The sequence below is a fragment of the Geotrypetes seraphini genome, chromosome 6 (genome assembly GCF_902459505.1).
Source record: "Geotrypetes seraphini chromosome 6, aGeoSer1.1, whole genome shotgun sequence".
Lineage (NCBI taxonomy): Eukaryota > Metazoa > Chordata > Amphibia > Gymnophiona > Dermophiidae > Geotrypetes > Geotrypetes seraphini.
In genome coordinates, this window is record NC_047089.1 from 9,752,106 (window position 1) to 9,774,731 (window position 22,626).

Sequence of the window (22,626 nt, forward strand, 5' to 3'; positions counted from 1 at the left end):
CACATGCCTATCCCATGCCTTCTTGAATTCAGACACAGTCTCTGTCTCCACTACTTCCTCCGGGAGCCGGGAGTTCCACACATCTATCACACTTTCTGTAAAAAAGTATATCCTTAGATTACTCCTGGGCCTATCACCTCTTAACTTCATCTTATTCGCTCTCTTTACAGAGCGTCCTTTTAAATGAAAGAGACTCGACTCATGTGCATTTACGCCACATAGGTATTTAAACGTCTCTATCATATCTCCCCTCTCCCACCTTTCCTCAAAGTCTGTCCCCATACACCTTATGATGAAGACCACGCACCATTTTAGTAGCCTTCCCCTGGACCAACTCCATCTTTTTATATCTTTTTGAAGGTGCAGCCTCCAGAATTGTACACAATATTCGACATAAGGTCTCACCAGAGAGTCTTATACAGGGGCATCAATAACTCCTTTTTCCTAATGACTATACCTCTTCCTTTGCACCCTAACATCCTTCTAGCTTTTATCATCGCCTTTTTAACCTGTTTGACCACCTTAAGATCATCACATACAATCACACCCAAGTCCCGCTCTTCTGTTGTGCACATAAGTTATTCACCCCCTAAACTGTACCGTTACTTTGGGTTTTTGTAGCATGATATTGCATTTCTTAGCATTAAATTTTAGCTACCAAATTTCAGACCATTCTTCAAGCTTCACTAGGTTTTTCTTCATGTTATTCACCCAAACCAGGGTGTCTACTCTATTGCAGATTTTGGTATCATATGCAAAGAGACAAATCTTACCTGACAGCCCTTCAGCAATATCGCTTATAAAAATGTTAAAAAACAGGCCCAAGAACAGAACCTTGAGGCACACCACTGGCAACATCTCTTTCCTCAGAGCGATCTCCATTAACCACTAACTACCCTTTGTCATCTTCCACTCAACCAGTTCTTGACCCAGCCCATCACTTTGGGGCCTATCCCAAGAGCACTCAAGTTTATTTATTAGACATCTGTGTAGAACACTGTCACAGGCTTTGCTAAAATCTAAATACACCACATCTAGTGCACTCCTTCTATCCAATTGATCAGATTTGTTTGACAAGACCTACCTCTAGTGAATTCATGTTCCCTCTGGTCCTGTAATCCACCAGATTCCACAACATAATATAAGAATAGCCTTACTGGGTCAGACCAATGGTCTATCATGCCAGGTAGCCAGTTCTCACAGTGGCCAATCCAGATTCCTAGTACCTAGCCAAAACCCAAGAAGTATCAACATTCAATGCTACCGATCCAGGGCAAGCAGTGGCTTCTCCCCCAAAATAGGAATATGTGCTGGGGTTCCCGACTATACTAAGGATTTGAACCTTCCACTTTGGGAAAATAGAAGTGCCTTTAACTACTGAGCCATTTTCTGTTTTAAAAGTATTTCCATTAATTTGCTTACCACAGAAGTCAGACTTAAATGTAAATGTAAATGTAAATGTAATTTATTTCTTATATACCGCTACATCCGTTAGGTTCTAAGCGGTTTACAGAAAATATACATTAAGATTAGAAATAAGAAACGTACTTGAAAAATTCCCTTACTGTCCCGAAGGCTCACAATCTAACTAAAGTACCTGGAGGGTAATAGAGAAGTGAAAAGTAGAGTTAGAGGAAAAATAAAAATAAAATAAACATTTTAACAAGACAGCATTGATCTAAATACTTTGGAAGGTAGAAGAGAGGAGAGAAAGGAATAGAAGCATGATGAAGTGATGAAGTGGAGCAAGTAAGTTTAGTAGGAGCGATTGACGTTTCCAGAAAGGGCTTCTTCAGGGAAGAGACTTGGCCGACAATCCCAGCCTCTAATTCCCTACTTCTTCCTTATGTCCACCTTTGTGTAGAGGGACCGCATCCACCCTTCTCCAGTCCTCCGATACCACTCCCAACTCTAGAGAAGTATTAAAAAGGTCAGTCAGTGGAGCCACCAGAACTTCCCTAAGTTCCTTCAGCTCCCTCGGATGTATACCATCAGGCCCCATGGCTTTGTCTATCTTTAATTTAGCTAGCTCCTCAGTAACACAACCCTCTGAAAATTGATCAGGGTCTACCACTCCTCCATTCTTATTCTTGTCTGTCTTCTGCAGTCCTGCTCCCAGCGCTTTAGCCATGAACATAGAACAGAAATATTTGTTAAGCAATTCAGCCTTTTCTTTATCAGCTTCTACATATTCCTCCCCTTCACTTTTGAGTCTCACAATGCCACTTTTTCCTATCACTGATACATCTAAAAAATATCTTGTCTCCCCTTTTTACCGTGTCTGCTATTTTTTCTTCCATTTGTATCTTTGCTTTCCTGACTATTCGACCAGCCTCTCAACTTTTCCAGATATTTTTGCCTGTCTTCCTCTTTCTGTGATCTTTTGTATTCTGTGAGAGCCGTTATTCTCACATTATCCCTCTTCAAGTCACTTCATTGGCTCCCCATCCATTTCTAAATACAGTTCAAACTCCTCTTACTGACTCACAAGTGCATTCACTCTGAAGCCCCCCAATATCTCTCTTCCCCTATGCTCCTCCCCGTGAACTCTGTTGCAACCTCGGGGTAATCTTTGACTCCTCGCTTTCCTTCTCTGCTCAGATCCAACAAACCGCCAAATCCTGTCGTTTCCTCCTCTATAATATTACCAAAATCCGTCCTCTTCTCTCTGAACACACTACTAAAACCCTTGTCCATGCTCTCATCACCTCGCACTTAGACTACTGCAACATACTTCTCTCGGGCCTCCTACTCACCCGTCTCTCGCCACTTCAATCTGTTCAAAATGCTGTTGCACGACTCATATTCCATGAGAGCCACTATTCTCACATTACTCCTCTCTTCAAATCACTTCATTGGCTCCCTGTCCATTTCCGAATACAGTTTAAACTCCTCTTGCTCACTTACAAGTGCATTCGCTCTGAAGCCCCCCAATATCTCTCCTCACTTATCTCCCCCTATGCTCCCCCCACCGTGATCTCTGCTCATTGGGCAAGCCCCTCTTATCTGTACCCTTCACTTCTACTGCCAACTCCAGACTCCGTCCCTTCTTTCTTGCGGCACCATATGCCTGGAACAGGCTGCCTGAATCAATACGTCGTGCTCCATCCCTGGCAGTGTTCAAATCCAACCAAGCCCACTTTTTTGAAACTGCTTTCAACTCTACAGTCCCACTCACTGCTGTCAGTTACCTATAGTTTCAAGTTTAATTAATTTTAATATACTGACCATTGACTTGCACCTGACCAGTTTACAATGCTAAAAATGAAAGGTTAAAATAAATTGTTATAGGGGGAGGGGAAATGTGAACATTAAGTGGACAATTTACAGATACGAACATGAGCTTGAGGGTGAAGGGGAGGGGAAAGTTAATAATTACATCATAAAAAACAAATTAAAAAAGGGAAGGGGGAGGAAATAACATCAGGAAAGGGGATCACTTCTTAAAAGTGGTTCATATTTATTTTGCTAGCTGTTGGAAGGAAATATTTAGATGCTAAGGTATTCTATATTCTCCCCAACTCTAAAATGTCCTATCTAAATTAGATTGTAAGCTCTTCTGAGAAGGGACTGTCTATTGTAAGTTAAAATGTACAGCGCTGCATACGCCTTTCAGCGCTATAGAAATAATAAATAGTAGTAACCTGAGAACTACTTCTACTTCTACCTTACATTGATGTAGTTCACAGGTACACCTGCACAGAATTAATGCTCTATGGCTAGTAGTTGGGATATATTTTTACACTGTGGATGGACTAATTGGTCTTTATTCCAGTCACTTGCTAGACAGTTCTACAGCTTCATTCAAGTTAAGAAGCAGATTTACTGTAAAATCAATATTAATCAGGACGAGAGCTAGAAGGAGGCTATCTACTATCAGGTAAAATGTTTGGAAAAAGGAACATAAGCAACAATACTTTAAGGTCTTACCAGAACTGGATTTTTCAGAGGTGCATTGGAACGAAAGGTAAAAACAACTTCTAGAGTGCAAAAAAAAAGAGATCTGGTTATAATACCCATGCAAGAATTTGGAGAATATACATTGTGAATGCTAATCAGGAAAATGAGCAAGGAAGTAATTCCCTATTGCCCAGTATGAACTTTTCAATCATCAGAAGCTCATCTTTTAATATTTCCACACACATTAAACTCATGTCACTCTAATTTTGCTACCTTCCTCCTTAGCTTTGAAATACACTCCCAATTTAAGGCAAGAAAGCTCATATAAGAATGTCAAAGCAGGTGTTAAAATAACCTACAATACTTGATGATCTGGCATCAGGCTCAGAGACTCCTCGCCTAATGTCTTTTTATTTATGCTGTAAATTACTGTGCTCCTTCATTTATCTTCACTTTATTTTCCTCAAATTGTCTGCGTTCCTCTTGTTTTTTTCCTACCAGAAACTGTTTTGCAATCCTACAAACTGCTCTATTTATTTTGTAAAGAGCAATATACAAAATCTTGCAAATGTTGCAAAATAAATAGCCTCTATGGCAGGGGTAGGGAACTCTGGTCCTCAAGAGCCGTATTCCTGTTGGGTTTTCAGGATTTCCCCAATGAATATGCATGAGATCTATTTGCATGCACTGCTTTCAATGCATATTCATTGGGGAAATCCTGAAAACCCGACTGGAATACGGCTCTCGAGGACCAGAGTTCCCTACCCCTGCTCTATGGAGAAGAAGACTGATAAATCAATCACTACAAATAGCAAATCAACAACTAGATTTGAAACTGTTCTGAACTTCCCTGGGAGAATGGTATAGAAAATTGAAAAATAAATCAATATATTCCATGTATTAAAAAAGAAGATACTATATTATTTGATACATCTATGAGATTTAAGAGTCCAATTTCAGCAAATAATAATAAACTTTTATTAATACTGATGGGAGTTGCCATTCAACATATTACTGGAAATTGGAAGGATTATACTAAACTTAATTACACCTTTTGGTGGAATTCAGTTTGTCATATTTATAAAATGGAGAGGGTGCTTGCTATACAGCAAGGAAATTATCATAATTTAAAAAAATTTGGGGGCCATTGATTACATATTCTAATGATCAGACACCTTAAACACCTTGTTATTATATAAGATATAGGTGGGGTGGGATTGGGAAATATGATATTTGATAATTGATTTATTTTTTATTGGGTGGGGTGGATAGGAAGGGATTCTTTTTTACTTTAATGATTATAAGTAAGATTGTCAAGTGATTTGTAAAAATTGATTGATTATTATACACTTGTTGTAAGAGATGAAAATGAATAAAGATTTACAAACAAAAAAGAAGGAAAGAAGACCAAACAGCAGCTGGTGGGGTTAATGAGTGAGGTGAGGGAGGCTATTAGAGCTAAAAGAGAATCCTTCACAAAGCAGAAGGACCTGACAGAAAAAAATGGGACATAGCACAAGGAATGGCAAGTCAAGTACAAGGTGCTGATAAGGAAGACGAAGAGAGACCTTGAAAAGATGATTGCGCTGGAAGCAAAAACACACAGGAAAATCTTTATTGGTTATATTAAAAACAAGAAGCCGGGAAAAGAATCAGTTGGACTGCTAGACAGCCAAGGGTTGAAAATTTTCTTTCATTTCTCCCAAAGTTTGTTTATGGGAGAAAAGATATGGATTTTTCCTGATGTTACTAAGTCCACTCAAGAGAGGAGGAAAAGATTCCTGAGTATGAGGGAGCAGACTATAAAAATTGGTGCTACCTTTTTGCTTAGTTATCCATGCAAATGTATGATTAAATATGCTGGAATGAAATATGTGTATTTTGTGCTGGAGCAGCTTCAAAGTTTTCTGGACGCAAAAAAGTAATAGAGATTAGAGGGCTGTTATTAAAAATTTGAACCGGATGGAATCATGTTAAGCCTTTTTCCTTACTGAAATAGATATACGGTTAGAGAGCTCAAGTTTCAAGTTTATTAGGATTTTATATTCTGCCTATCAAGGTTATCTAAGCGGTTTTACAATCAGGTACTCAAGCATTTCCCCTATCTGTCCCGGTGGGCTCACAATCTATCTAATGCACCTGGTGCAATGGGGGGATTAAGTGACTTGCCCAGGGTCACAAGGAGCAGCGCGGGGTTTGAACCCACAACCCCAGGGTGCTGAGACTGTACCTTCAACCACTGCGCCACACACTCCTCCTTATCTCGTTACATTCTTGTCCTTTCGGATATTTTTGAGGTCTAAGAAAGAAGGGCTATTTAATTCTTTATATTTTGCATAATTTATTTTATTTGTTAAGAATTATCTTTTTTACAGATTTAATATGTGTTCTTATATTTTCTCTGATTTTCTGTAACAAGAGGATTCTTGTATTGTAATTTTGAAATTTATAAATAAAATAAAAAAAGGCATTCAGGGAAGACAAGGCCATAGCAGAGAGATTAAGGGCTCTTTTTACAAAGCCACACTAGGGCCTTAATGCGCAGAATAGCGGGTGCTAAATTGCCATATGCACTAGCCGCTACCGCCTCCTTTGGAGCAGGCAGTAGATTTCTGTCTAGTGCGCGCTAATTCGGTGCGTGCATTAAAACCGCTAAATGAATTCATTGTTTCAGTCTTCATTGAGGAAGATGTGGGGGAGATACCAGTGCCAGAAATGGTTTTCATTACATTACTAAGCTTTTTATATTCAGCTATAGCCCTCGTGAGTTCCAGGTGGATTACAATAAAGCAGATGACCAGAAACAAACCCGGTTGAAAAGGCAATATTGAAAAAATCATAAAAACAATCAGTTAAAAAATTTATTGAATAAAACTTTTTTAAAGCTTTCTAAAAGCTAAATAATTAGACTGGAATCCAAGATGGCGGCAGCTCCGAGGCGGAGTCTCTGAGAGCGATCAACGGAGAATCTCAAATTTTCCTAATCAACAGTTATGCCACATTCAAAGCATAAAGGGACGGTCTGAACTGATTCCCCTGCAGTTCGGACATCAACCCCGAAACAACATACTACACTTCCCCCTCCCCATTCGCGGTTTCAGCAATCATGATTTCACATATTCACGATTTTTTTGGGGAGGGGGAAAAAAGAAAAACACCCCCACAGTTTAGCCTTCCCCCTGGCATCACGGCCTTACCTGTGGTCTAACGGGCTTTCGGGGCAGGAGTGATCTTCCTACACTCCTGCCCCTTGTAGATCGCCAATAGGAAATGGCTGTGGGGAGTTCCCGTCGTAATCTCGAGAGACTACGGGAACTCACAGCAGCTATTGGCAATCTGCACGTGATAGGAGCGTAGGAAGATCGCTCCTGCCCCGAAAGCCCGCTAGACCACCAGGTATGGCCGGGATGCCGGGGGAAAGGCAGGAGGGAGGCGGGGTGGGTCAAAGCCGGACCAGAAGATATTCACGGTATTTCACCATTCACGGTCCGGCTCTGCCCCTATCCCCCGCAAATCCAGAGGGAGAAGTGTATTTTAGAGTATGTTAGCTGTACCTGGGAGTTCCCGAATTCAAACCGGAGGGGCGTCTGGCATGTCCTCGGAGGGAAGAGGAGCTGAGGATTCAGACTAGGAGATGTCTCTCCCTCCCCTCCCCTGGTAGCTGTTCCTTCACCACATCCGGAGTTCCCTGCATTTGTATTAGAAAAGCCCCGTGAAATTTATCTCACAAGGGAGACCCCAATTGCAGGGCCAGAAGCAGCTGGAGTTACCAAGGAACAACGAGACTTAGACGGGAATGTGGTTACCTCTCTTACTATGAGATCTTCTCTGATGGTAACCTTAGAGAGCATATGGGAGTGTGGTTACTTCTCTTACTATGAGACCTTCTCTGATGGTAACCTTAGAGGGCATATGAGAGTGTGGTTACCTCTCTTATTATGAGACCTTCTCCGGTGGTAACCTTAGAAAACATATAGAATGCTCTCGCAAAGCTTAATTCATTTGTCAACAAGTCTTCTCGGGAGATTACAGCTCTTCTAAGTACTGTGAATACCTTGGCAGAAAAACTTGAAGGGACTAAGGAACAATTTGCACTTGAGGTTAAACAAGTTAAAGAAATGGTGGAAAATTTGCAATCTTTATCCACTGGAATAGTTAAAGATAAGATATTGCTTAATAGAAAAGTAGAACAATTAGAGAACAACCATAGGGTCAATGCGCATCTCCTGAATTTCCCAAAATCATTAAGCGTGACTCCTATGGAAATGCTGAGAAAATGTTTCATTGAAGTTCTAAAATATTTCCCAGATAATCTGCCAGTTAATCGTATCTAATCTCTGTAACACTGGAAGATATAATGAGTCAATCTGACAAATTGAACAGTAGCAAATTGCCTATACCAGATGGTATACATCCCAGAGTATTGATAGAATTGAAAAATGAACTTATAGAACTAATGTTAGCAATTTTTCTCTAAAATCCAGCATAGTTCTCAAAGACTGGAGAGTGGCCAACATAACGCTGATATTTAAAAAGGGTCCCAGAGGTGATCCGGGAAATTATAGATTGGCGAGTCTGACCTCAGTGCTGGGCAAAATGGTAGAGACTATTATAAAGAACAAAGCAAACAAATTTAATCATGGAAAATCTTGCCTCACCAATCTACTACATTTCTTTGAAGGGGTGGCCATCAATATTGTATATTTGGATTGAACCGGTTGATGTACTGCATCTAGATTTTCAGAAAGCTTTTGACAAAGTTCCTCATGAGAGGCTCCTTAGAAAATTAAAGAGTCATGAGATAGAGGGCAATGTTCAGTTGTGGATTAGGAATTGGTTATTGGTTAGAAAACAGAGGGTAGGGTTAAATGGCCATTTTTCGAATGCTGGAGGGTAAATAGTAGAATGCTGCAGGAATCTGTTCTGGGACTAGTGTCATTAACTTATTTATAAATGATCTGGAAATTGGTACAACAAGTGAGGTGATTTAATTTGCAGATGACACTAAACTTCAAAATTGTTAAAACTCATGCAAATTGTGAAAAATTGAACAGACCTTAGGAAATTGGAAGACTGTGGGGTTAGTGCCCAAGAAAAAGATCTAGGTGTCATTGTAGATAATACAATAAAACCTTCCACCCAATGTGAGGTTGCGGTAGCCAGAAAAGCAAATAAGATGCTAGAAATTATTAGAAAAGGGATGGTAAACAAAATTAAGAAATAATGCCTGTGTGTTATAATGCCTCAAGTATTGTATTTAATTCTGGTCATCAAGTGACGTGATTGAGGAAGCTTTTCAAAACCCGGACAAAGTGCTGGGTTTTGAAAAGCTGTCTGAACCCCCAGACATGTCCTCAAAATCCGGATGTCTAGTAACCCTATGCTTGTTCCAGAAATAAGTGTGGTGGCCATGTTGATCCTCTTTAACCCTTTATTTGGCATTGTTGCTCAGAAGCATCATGTGTCTTCTATGCTTGTCTTATGGGAGATCTGTATCTCCAAATGCCTGTTACTTGGCACTATTGCTCTCGTTCAGGATGCCTTTTGCGGTTTTAAGTTCACCACTATTTCCAGTCAGTGAAGTAACACGTGTCCCACCTGCCACCTTAGAGCTACTGGGTTCCCTAACATTATATAGATCTCATATATGGATTTAGTGAAAAACTAGCTGTGTGGGCAAGTTTAGGAAGCCCTGTACTACTAATTTAGATTCAATCCTCTCTTGCCACATGCTACGCAGCTCTGATTCTTGAGACTAATAGGTATGGTTGTGGAGTATCCACAAGGAATAGGCATTAGATAACAGGTTCATAGATTTGGCCATCCAGAAAAAAGGGAATTCTGTTTGTGACCCTCAAGAGGGCTGGGTTTTGTCTCCTCCCTCCAGTTGGTTGAGAAATGTTGTGTGGTCCTTTCTAGCTTGCTTGTTAACTTCACTTCAATCACTTACCCTAGAAAAATGGGGTTTTGGCCACATTTCCTGAAAGGCTTTTAGTATCAAATGACTCCATTGGGCACAGGTAGAACTGGGTCAAGTATTTAATTCTTGACTCAATATAATTTGTCTTAAAGCAGGACTGCAAGTTACAGAACTATCTTGACAAATTCTTCAAAGGCTAGTTGGTTAACTAAGAGGGTTTTCAAATGTCAGCCACAGCAAGTACTTAGCTAGAGTTTGAACAGCCCAGCCACTTTGCATGCAGGTAGAATAACAGCACACCCCATTAAAGATGCCTTGCTTTGTCTCCTGTAAACTACCAGCATTTCAGTGTCCATCTCAGCTTCAAGCAAGATGGGAAAACGGTCTTCAGGGTGTGCTGGGATGTGTCATTAATAACATCCCCCTATATAACGTCACAAAAGATTAATTGCCTGTTTGTGGTCAGAGACCTGTGGCTTTTATATATATAGCTAGTGGTACACTGTGTGTTTTCATTTTCTTTTACATCAGCTTAATTCAAAAGAAGATTGATGGGGACAAGTAGGGCAAGAGAGCAAAAATTGCTGTTCAGAAATAGTTTCCATTTTTGGACTGCGACAAGCTGTCCAACAGCCCTTCTGGATGCAAGTAGCATGCAAATGCCTTAATTTGACAGACCCTACCCCACTGTTCTTAGTACTTTTAGAAGAAAAGGTGTGCCCACCATTTTATGAAAGTCATCTACTTCCCCTTCCCCCTCTCCCCCACCCCACCATTACTTTGACCTTCTGTAGTAATGCGGTTTACTGGGATTTCACACATTGCATGTCACAGTCACACAGATACCAGGGAGGGTATGGAAACTGACTTAAAACTATTCCCCCTTCCCTTTTCACAGTTCTCTTTAATACCCAAGAACATGGCATTGATTGTGTTTGAGAGCTGCAACTCATGCATTGACCTTTTCCCTGCATGATATCTTCCATGCAAATTTCTTTGTAATATCTATGTCTCTCTAGCAATTCTAATATTGTGTAAGCTGCAATGATTCCTAGCTGACATTTGCGGGATACAAGAGTTGGTATGGTATGGGATGATTATCCCTGCAGGACAATTAAGTCTAGGTCGGTCCGCATCTCGCCCTTATCCTACCCTAACTACTCCTCCAGATATGCCCTTCAGCTCTGGGCACACAGCGGCATTCAGAGACATAAAAAGTCCACCGATATGTCCAGAAAGTCGGTTTGATAATCGGCACTTGGACGACCTGTCTTTTAGGTCGTCCAAGTGCCAATTTGGGCGGGTTTTTAGATGTGTTTAAGTTTGGATTTTGAGCCCCAGTGTGTTTAATCTACTGTACTGTATATATTATGTATGTAACCTTGGAACCTGCTTAGGTTTAAAGCAGGCTATAAGTTTTCTAAATAAATAAACAAAAAGTGCCTAAACCGTTATTACGATGGATTTGAGAAAATACACTGTTTATATCTGGGATAAGCAGCATAAAATCTGTGCTACTTTTTAGGGATCTTGCCGGGTACTAAGATCTGGCTTGGCCACTATTGGAAACAGGATGCTGGGCTTGATGGACCTTTGGTGCGTCCTAATAATTCTTATGTTAAATATAGGCCTGATGGTATAAAATTTTTATAAAAATATGGGAGCCATTAACATCTTTTTGTCACGATTAAATGCCATTTTTCTATTAATTACACACCACTTAGTGATGAAAGAGGGGAAGGGTTTAATGGGAGGGTTTATGATCTTATAATGAATAATGGGCTTAGAGGGAGGGTTGCATTTATATTTATAAGTTACAATGATAAGATGTTCAAGTGATCTAATTAATAGTGTTTATTATGATTTCTGTACACTTGATGAAAGTTTAAAAACGAATAAAGAATTAAAAAAAAAAAAAAAGATAATTCTTATGTTGTTAAAATTATGCTTTGTGGGTAGATAAAAATGAGCAATTCCAATTGCAACATGATTCCAAATAGAGGAAGTAGACACACACGCATGCTCATACAAATGCACGAAATAAGAACTGTACTAACCTGTCCTGTTAGAACATTTCCTTCTAAGCTTCATGCAATTGATTCCATCCTCCTGAAACATTATGCCTTCATCAGAAACATCATCATACTGCAGCTGCCCTCTTTCCTGATCTTTGGAACAATCAGGAGAATCCTGGGATTCATCCTCACTCCTGGTTATGCTATCTGAAACGGGTCTAGAGAAGAAATTCCATGCCTGCTCGTCTTTTGTACAATTGGGAGTATTAAGGATTTGATGATCCTCACTAGAGTTTATGTCGTCTGAAACCACTTTATAGGAGGAGGCGGCGTCACTCTGCTGCTCTCTTGCCTGTCCCTCATCTGAAAAATCGGGAGCACAATGAAATTCATCCTCATTTGGGTTTGTGTTACTAAAAACCGGCCTCTGGAAAGAGGACAAGGCAGTCTGCACTGGCTGCAGGTATGGGACCTTAGAAAGCCCATTGTGATCCAGGTAGAGCTGCTTCAAACTAGAACAGAAGACACAAGACCAAACTCATTGCGTGTCCATACAGATTTTCTTTTGTCATAGGAGGTAATTCTGAAAAGGTCACCAAAATTTAGGTGCTAAGATGCAGTGTGCTATGTGCAAATTCTATACTGACAATTACGTATGTATATGTCGTTATAGAACACACCATACCGAAGTGCTGAAATTCTCACAAACTAGCAGGAACAGTATATGGAACTCTGGTTGGCTGAAGTTTTCATCAATCCTAGTAACAGTGTACTTTTTACTTTTTTATATATACAGTGGTACCTCGGAATCCGAACACCCCAGAACTTGAACGCTTTGGAATCCGAACTTTTTTTGTAGTAAATTTTGCCCCAGAATCCGAATTCTGCTTTGGAATATTTGGTAATATTTTACCTTAAAATCCAGTGTATTTACTGTTAAAATTTGAGTTTGTGGGACCCAGGAATGGATTAATCCAGTTTCTATTATTTTCAATGGGAAAAATTATCTTGGAACTCGAATGGGGTTCTGGAACGGATTAAGTTCGGATTCCAAGGTATCACTTTATATCGCGTTTCAAAGCTCTTATTCATAGCATGAGAATTCAAACTTAGCTTTGTTGTTACGCCAACGTGTTTCATTTACTTCCTCAAGGTCAGGGATGATACTGGAGCTGCAACGAAGCAATGTGTGTTACCTCTCGTTAAAAATTATTCTAACATCCTCATATCTATTTGGACTCAAAATAATCAATAAAATTAAACTTCACATACCATAACAAAGAGCACATCTGCTTAGCCATTCAAACTGTGGCGCCATTAAAATAAAATGGCCGTGGCATTCTTACTGAAATAAGAAAACCCCCGTGATGTAATATATAGCAACCAACTGCCCTTTAACATTCAAGGAAAGCATCAATCCACAAACGTCATCCATTTAAGCCTTCAGGAAACATCATGTTCAATTCAAACATCCAACGTAACTCCTTAATATTAAGGGTATGTTCAATATTGTCACCCTCCCCCCCACTGTTACTGTGTCAATGACCCTCCATTTGAGATCTTGGATGGTGTGATTCAATAGTTTCCAATGACGGGCTAACGGTGCAGTTTCGTTTTGCGTGTGAACACGGGATTTGTGTTCATTTAGCCTGATTTTTTATTTATTTAAACATAATCAACAATATGGAATACAGCATATCAGTTGGCAACCAACCCATGACACAGATGGGCAGTGCCATGCTAATCAACAACTCTGACAGATACAAAGTTCAAAAGTATTCCACTGAGAAAAACCAAAACACAACAAAGCAACCCAGCATAATACAACCCCCACTTGTTCATGGCGAAAAAAGAAAAGGCGAAAAAGCAAAAAACACACAAAACTATATAGAAATTTTTTTTTTTAAAGGGAATATAAGCTCATAAAGGAAAAACACTTTACACTTCCCCCTCCCTATTCACGGTTTCGATGTTCGCGGTTTTGATTATCCGTGGTTTTTTCCCCAGCCCCCCCCCCTCAGAATCGCTCATTGGCTTAAAAAAAAACAAAAAACAGCCCCTGGACTTGGAGGGAGGCAATCAGAGGCGGCAGGGAGGCGATCGGAGGTGGAGGGAGGCGATCAGAGCATGGACCTTACCTGGTGGTCTAGCGGTGACATGGGGCAGGAGTGTAGAAGATTGCTCCTGCCCCGCGGCACCACTAGACCACCAGGTAAGGTCCGGGGGTGGGTCAGAGCTGGCCACAGTTATTCACGATTTTTCCCTATTCACGGGCCGGCTCTGCCCCTAACCCCCGCGAATAGGGAGGGAGAAGTGTACATTAATCAGCAACCCCCCGCCAAGTTATGCAAGAATTCCATATCTTATGAAATACATCAAATCGTCCATATTTAAAAGCCATCAGCTTAGACATCAAACAAATATAGTCCAATTTCCCCAAGACTTCTTCAATGGATGGAACAGATGTTTTTTTCCAGTGGTGAGCAGCCATCTTAGCCAATTCTACTCTGCCCCTTGATCTGAAAAAAGCCCGTAGGGAGGCAAAACTTCAAGTGGAAGAAATTCTGGCAAAAAACATTAAAAAGGGGGACAAATCCTTCTTCAGGTATATTAGTGACAGAAAAAGGAACACAGGCGGGATAGTACGCCTTAGAAGACCGGACGGAAGTTACGTGGAAGCAGATTCCGATAAATCCGAACTACTGAATGAATACTTCTGCTCAGTCTTCACCTGTGAGGCACCGGGACACGGTCCACAGTTGAAGGCAACACAAAGCACAGAAGACCCGTTTCAGAATTTTGAGTTCACACCAGGTGAAGTTTACAGTGAACTGGCAAGACTCAAGGTGAACAAAGCCATGGGACCAGACAATTTGCACCCAAGAGTGCTCAGAGAATTGAGCGATGTCCTAGCGAAACCGTTGGCTGAGCTATTCAATCTCTCCCTAAGTAAGGGGAAAGTTCCCCTGGACTGGAAATTAGCTAATGTCGTTCCTCTGCATAAAAAGGGTTGCAGGGCAGAGGCTGCGAATTATAGACCGGTGAGTCTCACATCAATAGTGTGCAAACTCATGGAAACACTAATTAAAAGCAAATTGGACATGATCTTGAATGAAGGGAATCTTCGGGATCCCAGTCAGCATGGATTCACCAAGGGTAGGTCCTGCCAATCCAATCTCATCAGCTTCTTTGACTGGGTAACAAGAAAGTTGGACTTGGGAGAGTCTTTGGACGTCGTGTACCTGGACTTCAGTAAAGCTTTTGACAGTGTCCCACACCGCAGGCTGCTAAGCAAGATGGAATCGATGGGGTTAGGAGAGACACTAACTGCATGGGTCAATGATTGGCTGAGTGGCAGACTTCAGAGGGTGGTGGTTAATGGTACCCTCTCTAAAACATCGGAAGTGACCAGTGGAGTGCCACAGGGCTCGGTCCTGGGTCCACTCCTTTTCAACATATACATAGGGGATCTGACTCAAGGGCTTCAAGGTAAAATAACACTATTCGCCGATGACGCCAAACTATGTAATATAGTAAGTGAATGCAGTTTACAGAATTATATGGCGCAGGACCTGCTTACATTGGAAAGTTGGTCCTCAACCTGGCAGCTAGGCCTCAATGCTAAGAAATGTAAGGTCATGCATCTCGGAAGCGGAAATCCATGCAGGACGTACTTCTTGAACGGAGAAACTTTAACTAGGACTTCAGCAGAACGAGATTTAGGAGTAATCATCAGTGCAGACATGAAAACTGCCAATCAAGTGGAGAAGGCTTCATCTAAGGCAAGGCAGATATTGGGTTGTATCAATAGAAGTTTCGTCAGCCGAAAGCTTGAAGTCATAATGCCATTGTACAGGGCCATGGTGAGACCTCATCTGGAGTACTGTGTGCAATTCTGGAGGCCACATTACAGTAAAGATGTGCGCAGAATTGAATCGGTTCAGCGGACGGCCACCAGGATGATCTCAGGGCTCAAGGGTCTCTCGTACGAAGAGAGACTGAACAAATTGCAGCTCTACACTCTCGAGGAACGTAGGGAGAGGGGAGACATGATCGAAACATTTAAGTACCTCACGGGACGTGTCGAAGTGGAAGATGATATTTTCTTTCTCAAGGGACCCTCGGCCACAAGAGGGCACCCGCTCAAACTCAGGGGCGGAAAATTTCATGGCGACACCAGAAAGTATTTCTTCACAGAGAGAGTGGTTGATCATTGGAACAAGCTTCCACTGCAGGTGATTGAGGCAGACAGCGTGCCAGACTTTAAGAATAAATGGGATACCCATGTGGGATCCCTACGAGGGTCAAGATAAGGAAATTGGGTCATTAAGGCATAGACAGGGGGTGGGTAAGCAGAGTGGGCAGACTTGATGGGCTGTAGCCCTTTTCTGCCGTCATCTTCTATGTTTCTATGTTTCTATGATTATAATGTAAAAGGTCTGAGTATCGTAGTCCATATTCCTCAACCAACTCCTCAAAAGGGAGCATTCGATCGTTAACCTAAATCTGGTTCACAGTGCGCAAAGAGGACTGAGCCCAACGCAGAAAAACTGAATAGCATTGACTGGGTGGGAAATCAGGGAGAAAAGAAATAAGAGACAACAAAAAATAATTATGCACCGGAAAGAGCCTCTGTCGCACTTTAAGTCACATTTGCAATGTGACCTGCATAAGAAAAGGCAGCTCCAAAATCAATTGATGTATTCTATCCAAAAAGGGCCCACAGCAGAACAGAAGGTATCAACCATTGTTCCAAACAAAGCCATGGTTTGTATACAGTACCAACCCAATCTCCAAGAATTTGTAATTGTGCAGCTTGATGGTAGAGGATGAAATGGAGAATCCCCCATCCCCCCTCTCAGTCTTATCTGATATAAAGTAGCCCGATTTACCTGCGGAGGTTTTCGCCTCCAAATGTAGCTAAATACCTTTCTATTGATCCATAAAAAATGTTGAAGAATGGTAATTGGGAGGGCCATAAAAAGAAAGAAGTTTTGGTAAAATCACCATCTTTACTGCATGAATATGTCCCAACCACAATGTGCTTATACCTTCCCACCTGTCCAGGTCTTAAAAAATGTCCTTTAACTTTGCCGGGAAATTATATTTATAAACTTCACCCAAGGTGGTCGGTAAATTCACCCCAAGGTACCTAATATAATGAGATGCCCAAGTAAATGGGAAAATAGATTTCACTCAACTCACTTCTTCCACATTCAGATTAAGATTTAGTAGCTCTGATTTATGCATATTGATCTTGAAACCCGACAACGCCCCATATTCCTGAAGCATATCCATAAGACTCCCAAGAGAGTCCGAGGGATTACTTAGTAGCAGCATAACATCATCTACAAACAATAATATCCGATGATCCACAGTTCCCGCCGACATCCCCATCAACCTCTCTGATGCTCTAATTAAATGTGCCAAGGATTCCATGGTCAAAGTAAATAAGAGAGGTGACAACGCGCATCCTTGCCGTACCCCCTGCAATAATGGAAAAGGTGCAGTATATGACCATTAATTTTCAGAGTAGCCAGTGGAGAATGATATAAAACCTGAATTTTTTGCAAAAAGATTCTGAAAGTCATTTGTCTAAGCACTGCGATCATAACAGGCCAATACACCCTATCAAAGGCATTTACTGCATCAAGGGAGAGCAGAACCAAAGATACCCCGACTTTTGCATCACATCGATAAGATGGAGGGCTCTTCAAATATTATCCGTGGCTCGCCTCCCTACAATAAAGCCCGCTTGATCTGGATGTATCACCGCTGTTATGACCCTCTGCAATCTAGCCAATAAAATTTTTATATATTTCTTACAATCTGTGCCCAGCAAAGATATGGGTCTATACGACCCACAAAGCTGAGGATCTTTTCCCGGCTTAGGAATAAGTGTAACCGCCATTTAGCCTGATCTTAATCAGCCTTATGATGCGTCCTATATATAACTTTGGACATGGACACTGTATCATATAAATTACATGGGATGTATTATAATCAGTTCTATTCCATGTTAGATATACTTTCTCAGGGCCCGGGTGAGTCCAAGAGTATAGGTGCACCATTGACAAAGACCACATCCTCTGCTATTATATGACTGCTCCATTTGTGCACCCAAATCGATAATATCTCCTATGTTTTTGTCCGCCTATATGGAAAAATCATTTTTTCACCAATTATGATTTCTGCTAATTTTACTACATGTTAGTGATTAAGAATAATTTAGTTAATTTCCGAGGCAAGAGTTGTAATTTTTGCTTGCTTGTATTGAAGCAACAATGTTTTCTGAGCATACTTGGCCCTAAGGTATGCTTGACGTACCACCAGTCTAGGATACCCACGTTGCTAAAATCTCTGCTTCATTACTCGTGCTTGAATGTGATACTCCTAAAATGAATAGTAGATTCTTCTTAGTCTCAAAAAACTGACCAATGGGTAGGCTTTTTCAATCTGTATGGATGAAAACTGTGGAATCTTAACAGACTATTTCTATCTGTGGGCTTCTGGTAGGTAGTTGTCAATAGCTGTCCACGTTGTTTCATAATTTTAATATCCAAAAAAGGGGATAGGCAAAGGGGATTCCTCTTTGCCAATTGGTTGCTATATGTATTATGTCATGGAGGTTTTCTTATTTCAGCGCTGGTAAGACAATTTGAATGGCTAAGCAGATGTGCTCTTTGTTGTGGAATGTGAAGTTTAATTTTTATTGATTATTTTGAGTTCAAATAGCTAGGAGGATGTTAGAATTATTTGTTAATGAGGGGTAACACATATTGTTTTGTTGCAGTTCCAGTATCATCCCCGATCCTGAGGAAATATATGAAATGCATCGGCGAGGAGTGGTGCAGTAACAACAAAATCTTTTAACGGTTCCATCTCTCCATATTATTAGCACTACACGAACAACAAATTTCTCCATCACAGCCCCATCTCTTTGGAACTCATTACCCCCCAGAACTACGGGATGAACCCATGCTAGATCGTTTAAAAGGAAAACGAAACGTTTCTTCTTAAAGATGCGTTCAACCTCTAATGCACTTACCTTATGAAACATTATCTTCATTTCTGCTTTGGTTATCAGATGGGATCCACCTTCCTTTTGTATTTCCCCTATATGGCTCTCTTTCCTATTTTATAATGCACTTGTTTACCTTAATCATGTCACTTCAAAAGGTTCCTAGACAAATCTTTCTCTTTCCAGGCAGCCAAACTTAACCCTTGGTTAGCTCGAATTATACTCGAGCCCCCACCTACCTCGCCTTCAGAAAACAACTCAAAACACACCTATTCAATGAACAGAACCCTTAACACCTTCCACCACCACCCTCCCACCCACCTTGTACTGGAACCCCTACCTACTCCTCCTTACTGTACTCCCCAAACCCCAATGACTTCTTTGTTTGTAACTTCTGTTTAAACTGACTTCCGGTCAGCTAACACTGTTTAACTGACTTCCTAACTTCCACGACTTCTTCATTTGTAACTTTGTTTAACTGATGTGAACCGCCTAGAACTCTCTGGGTATGACGGTATACAAAATAAAAGTTATTATTATTATTATTAATCCTATCGTTCCAGTAGGTCCTCTATGTTTTAATATATGTTACCCTATTTTACTATTTTTATTATGTACAAACCGTTTAGAACAGTGGTTCTCAACCCTGTCCTGGAGGACCACCAGCCAGTCGGGTTTTGGGGATATCTCTAATGAATATGCATGAAAGAGATTTGCGGCGGCGGCGGCGGCAAAAAGGGCGAACAGAGTGCTAGGAATGATAAAGAAGGGGATCATGATAACAGATCGGAAAGGGTTATCATGCCGCTGTACCGGACCATGGTGCGCCCTCACCTGGAGTACTGCTTACAGCACTGGTCGCCATACATAAAGGACATGGTACTACTCGAAGGTGTCCAGAGAAGAGCGACTAAGATGGTTAACGGGTTGGAAGAGCTGCCGTACAGCGACAGATTAGAGAAACTGGGCCTCTTCTCCCTCGAGCAGAGGAGATTGAGAGGGGACATGATCGAAACATTCAAAATACTGAAGGAGATAGACTTAGTAGATAAGGACAGGTTGTTCACCCTCTCCAAGGTAGGGAGAACGAGAGGGCACTCTTTAAAGTTGAAAGGGGATAGATTCCCTACAAATGCAAGGAAGTTCTTCTTCACCCAGAGAGTGGTGGAAAACTGGAACGCTCTTCCAGAGTCTGTTATAGGGGAAAACACCCTTCAGGGATTCAAGACAAAGTTAGACAAGTTCCTGCTGAACAAGAACGTGCGCTGGTAGGGCTAGTCTCAGTTAGGGCACTGGTCTTTGACCAAAAAGGCCGCCGCGTGAGCGGACTGCTGGGCATGATGTACCACTGGTCTGACCCAGCAGCGGCATCTCTTCTGTTCTTATGCATATAATGGAAGTAATAGGTATGCAAATCTGCCCCATGCATATTCAGTAAGGCTATCCTGACTGACTGGTGGTCCTCCAGGACAGGGTTGGGAACCATTGGTTTAGAAGACTGGTTTATTAAACTTGAAAGCTAAGTTTGAAGACTTCAGCCAGCCACCCAGTTACAGTACTTTGATGGTGTTCCGAGGATCTTAGGTACAGCAATAACATATACAGTATCTGCTAGTTTGTGAGAATTTCAGCGCTTCAGTGTGGTTTGATACCTATTGAGTATCCTAGCTACTGTTCAACACATTGTGATTTGTTAAAATACACAAGCATAAGTTGACATTTACATGCCAATGTTTAGGTATGGCTGCTTATGCCATTTCAATGGCTGGTGTAAAGGACTGCAGCTAATGTTGCAGTTGTGGATATAACTGACAATATTTTAGAATCTTAGCACAGAAGCGCTGAAAAGGTTCCCTGACCTGCCACATGAACATCTCCTTTGCAGTTATATACTATAGCTTTTGCATGTGTGAATGGCAAATTTATATGTCATATATCTGATGTACATAAATGCAGAGTAAAGGGTCATAGATTTGATATACCACCTTTCTGTAGAACAACCAAAGCAGTTTGCATATATTATATGCAGGTACTTTCACTGCCCCTAGTGGCATAATGTGCAATTGAAAAAGGGGTATGCATGAGGGAAGAGCATGGTGGGACGTAGGAGTGTCACCCTTCAACACATGCATCTTATAGAATTATATCAGATGTGTGCATTGGTTGACAGATCTAGCTGTGCCTTCTTATTCCTGCAATTGACTTGACATAAGCAGTGCATCAATGCAGGTTTGTACCAATATTCGGTGACAGCATCAGGGCACCCTCATGCCATTATAGAACTCTCCCTCTTTGTGGCGTTCCGATGCAGTGTTGGACCAATTTACAGAATTGCCACTGAAGATTCTAGAATAGTGACTATGTGCAGTTATAATCCCCAAAAATGAAATATCAAATGTGCATTATTAAGGTAATACAGTAGATAGATCTAGTAAGAGTAATTTACATTCAATCTAACCAAAAGGTGGAGAAAAAAAAGACCTCAATCATTAAGTACTCAAGGGTTTAATACCTCTAGGATTCAGAAATCTTATCTCAGATGATTGCTAATCAAGCTATAGTTCTTAGCAGATGGTAGCTCACCTAGATTCTGAGTTTGTCCCCTTTCGCTCACCTTCATTCCATGCCCTCTCAATTCAGAGCTTCCTTTCAATTGCCTCCTCTGCATTTATCTGTCTATTATATCTCTCCTCTCCCACCTTTCTTCCAAAGTATACATACTAGTGCTGCCCGATTCACGATTCGAATCGGTTCACCGATTCACTTCGGGTGAATCGATTCGAATCGATTTTAATTAAAAAAAAAAAATCGGCTTCCCGATTCGTACCCTCTCCCCTCGCCCCCTAAAGCAGGAGCGGCAGCGCTGCTCTTGCTGGCTGGCCGCTGTCGCACCTGTTTTAGAGGGCGAGGAGGGAGGGTCAGTCGGGAAGTGCTGCGTGAGGCTTCCCTCCTGGCCTCCCTGTAGGACTGCCTCCCCCCCCGAAAGACTGCCCCCCCCACCGAAAGACTGCGCGCTCCCCGGGAAGGTCTCCGTGTTCCCCCTGGCCTTCCCGAACTGTTTACCTTACAGCTTCAGCCGAAGATCGTGGTTACAGCTTCTTTGCACTGCAGTGCTTTGAGCTGTTTCCTCTGCTGCGGTCCCGTCCCTCCTCTGATGTCAGAGGCAGGATCGCAGCAGAGGAAACAGCTCAAAGTACTACAGTGCAAAAAACCTGTAATCGCGATCTTCGGCTGAAGCTGTAAGGTAAACGGTTCGAGAAGGTCAGGGGGAACACGCAGGCCTTCTGGGGGTGTGTGCAGTCTTTCAGGGGGCCAGTACTTCAGGGAGTGGGACAGACCTTGGGGGGTGCAGGCCTTGAAGGGGTAAACAGGCATTTAAGGGGGGGAGGCCAGGGATGGTGGCATAGGCCTTCAGGGGGGACAGGCAGGCCTGGGGGGGGCAGTCCTTTGGGGGGGCCAGTCCTTCAGGGGGTGGGACAGGCCTTGGGAGGGTGCAGGCCTTCAAAGGGGGAACAGGCCTTCAAGGGAGGGGGACAGGCCTTCAGAGAGAGGTGCAGGCTTTCAGGGAGACAGACCTTTAGGGGAGGGGGGCCCTAGTGTAGAAGTATACGGAGGGAGGGAAAGGGGTTCAAAGAGATGTGCATATGCTGGACTTTGGGGGGAAGAAATAATAGGTCTAAAAATAGAGGAGAGGAAGAGAGATGATGGACAATGGGATTTAGGGAGGGAAGGAACAGAAAGGGAGAGAAGTTGGACACAAGGGAAGGTAT

At 41.8% G+C, this 22,626-nt stretch overlaps 1 protein-coding gene across 6 annotated transcripts in view; it reads right to left on the bottom strand.

The window, feature by feature from the left end:
• The window catches only part of XRRA1 (X-ray radiation resistance associated 1), a 147,039-nt gene that overhangs the window by 64,573 nt on the left and 59,840 nt on the right, over window positions 1-22,626 (bottom strand). For all 6 annotated transcript variants that reach the window (XM_033948378.1, XM_033948375.1, XM_033948377.1 and 3 more), the window contains 2 exons: window positions 11,878-12,347; window positions 3,931-3,980 (listed from right to left, as the gene is read on the bottom strand). In XM_033948378.1, coding sequence (XP_033804269.1) covers window positions 3,931-3,980; window positions 11,878-12,347 — 520 coding nt within the window. The remainder of the gene's footprint in view (window positions 1-3,930; window positions 3,981-11,877; window positions 12,348-22,626) is intronic.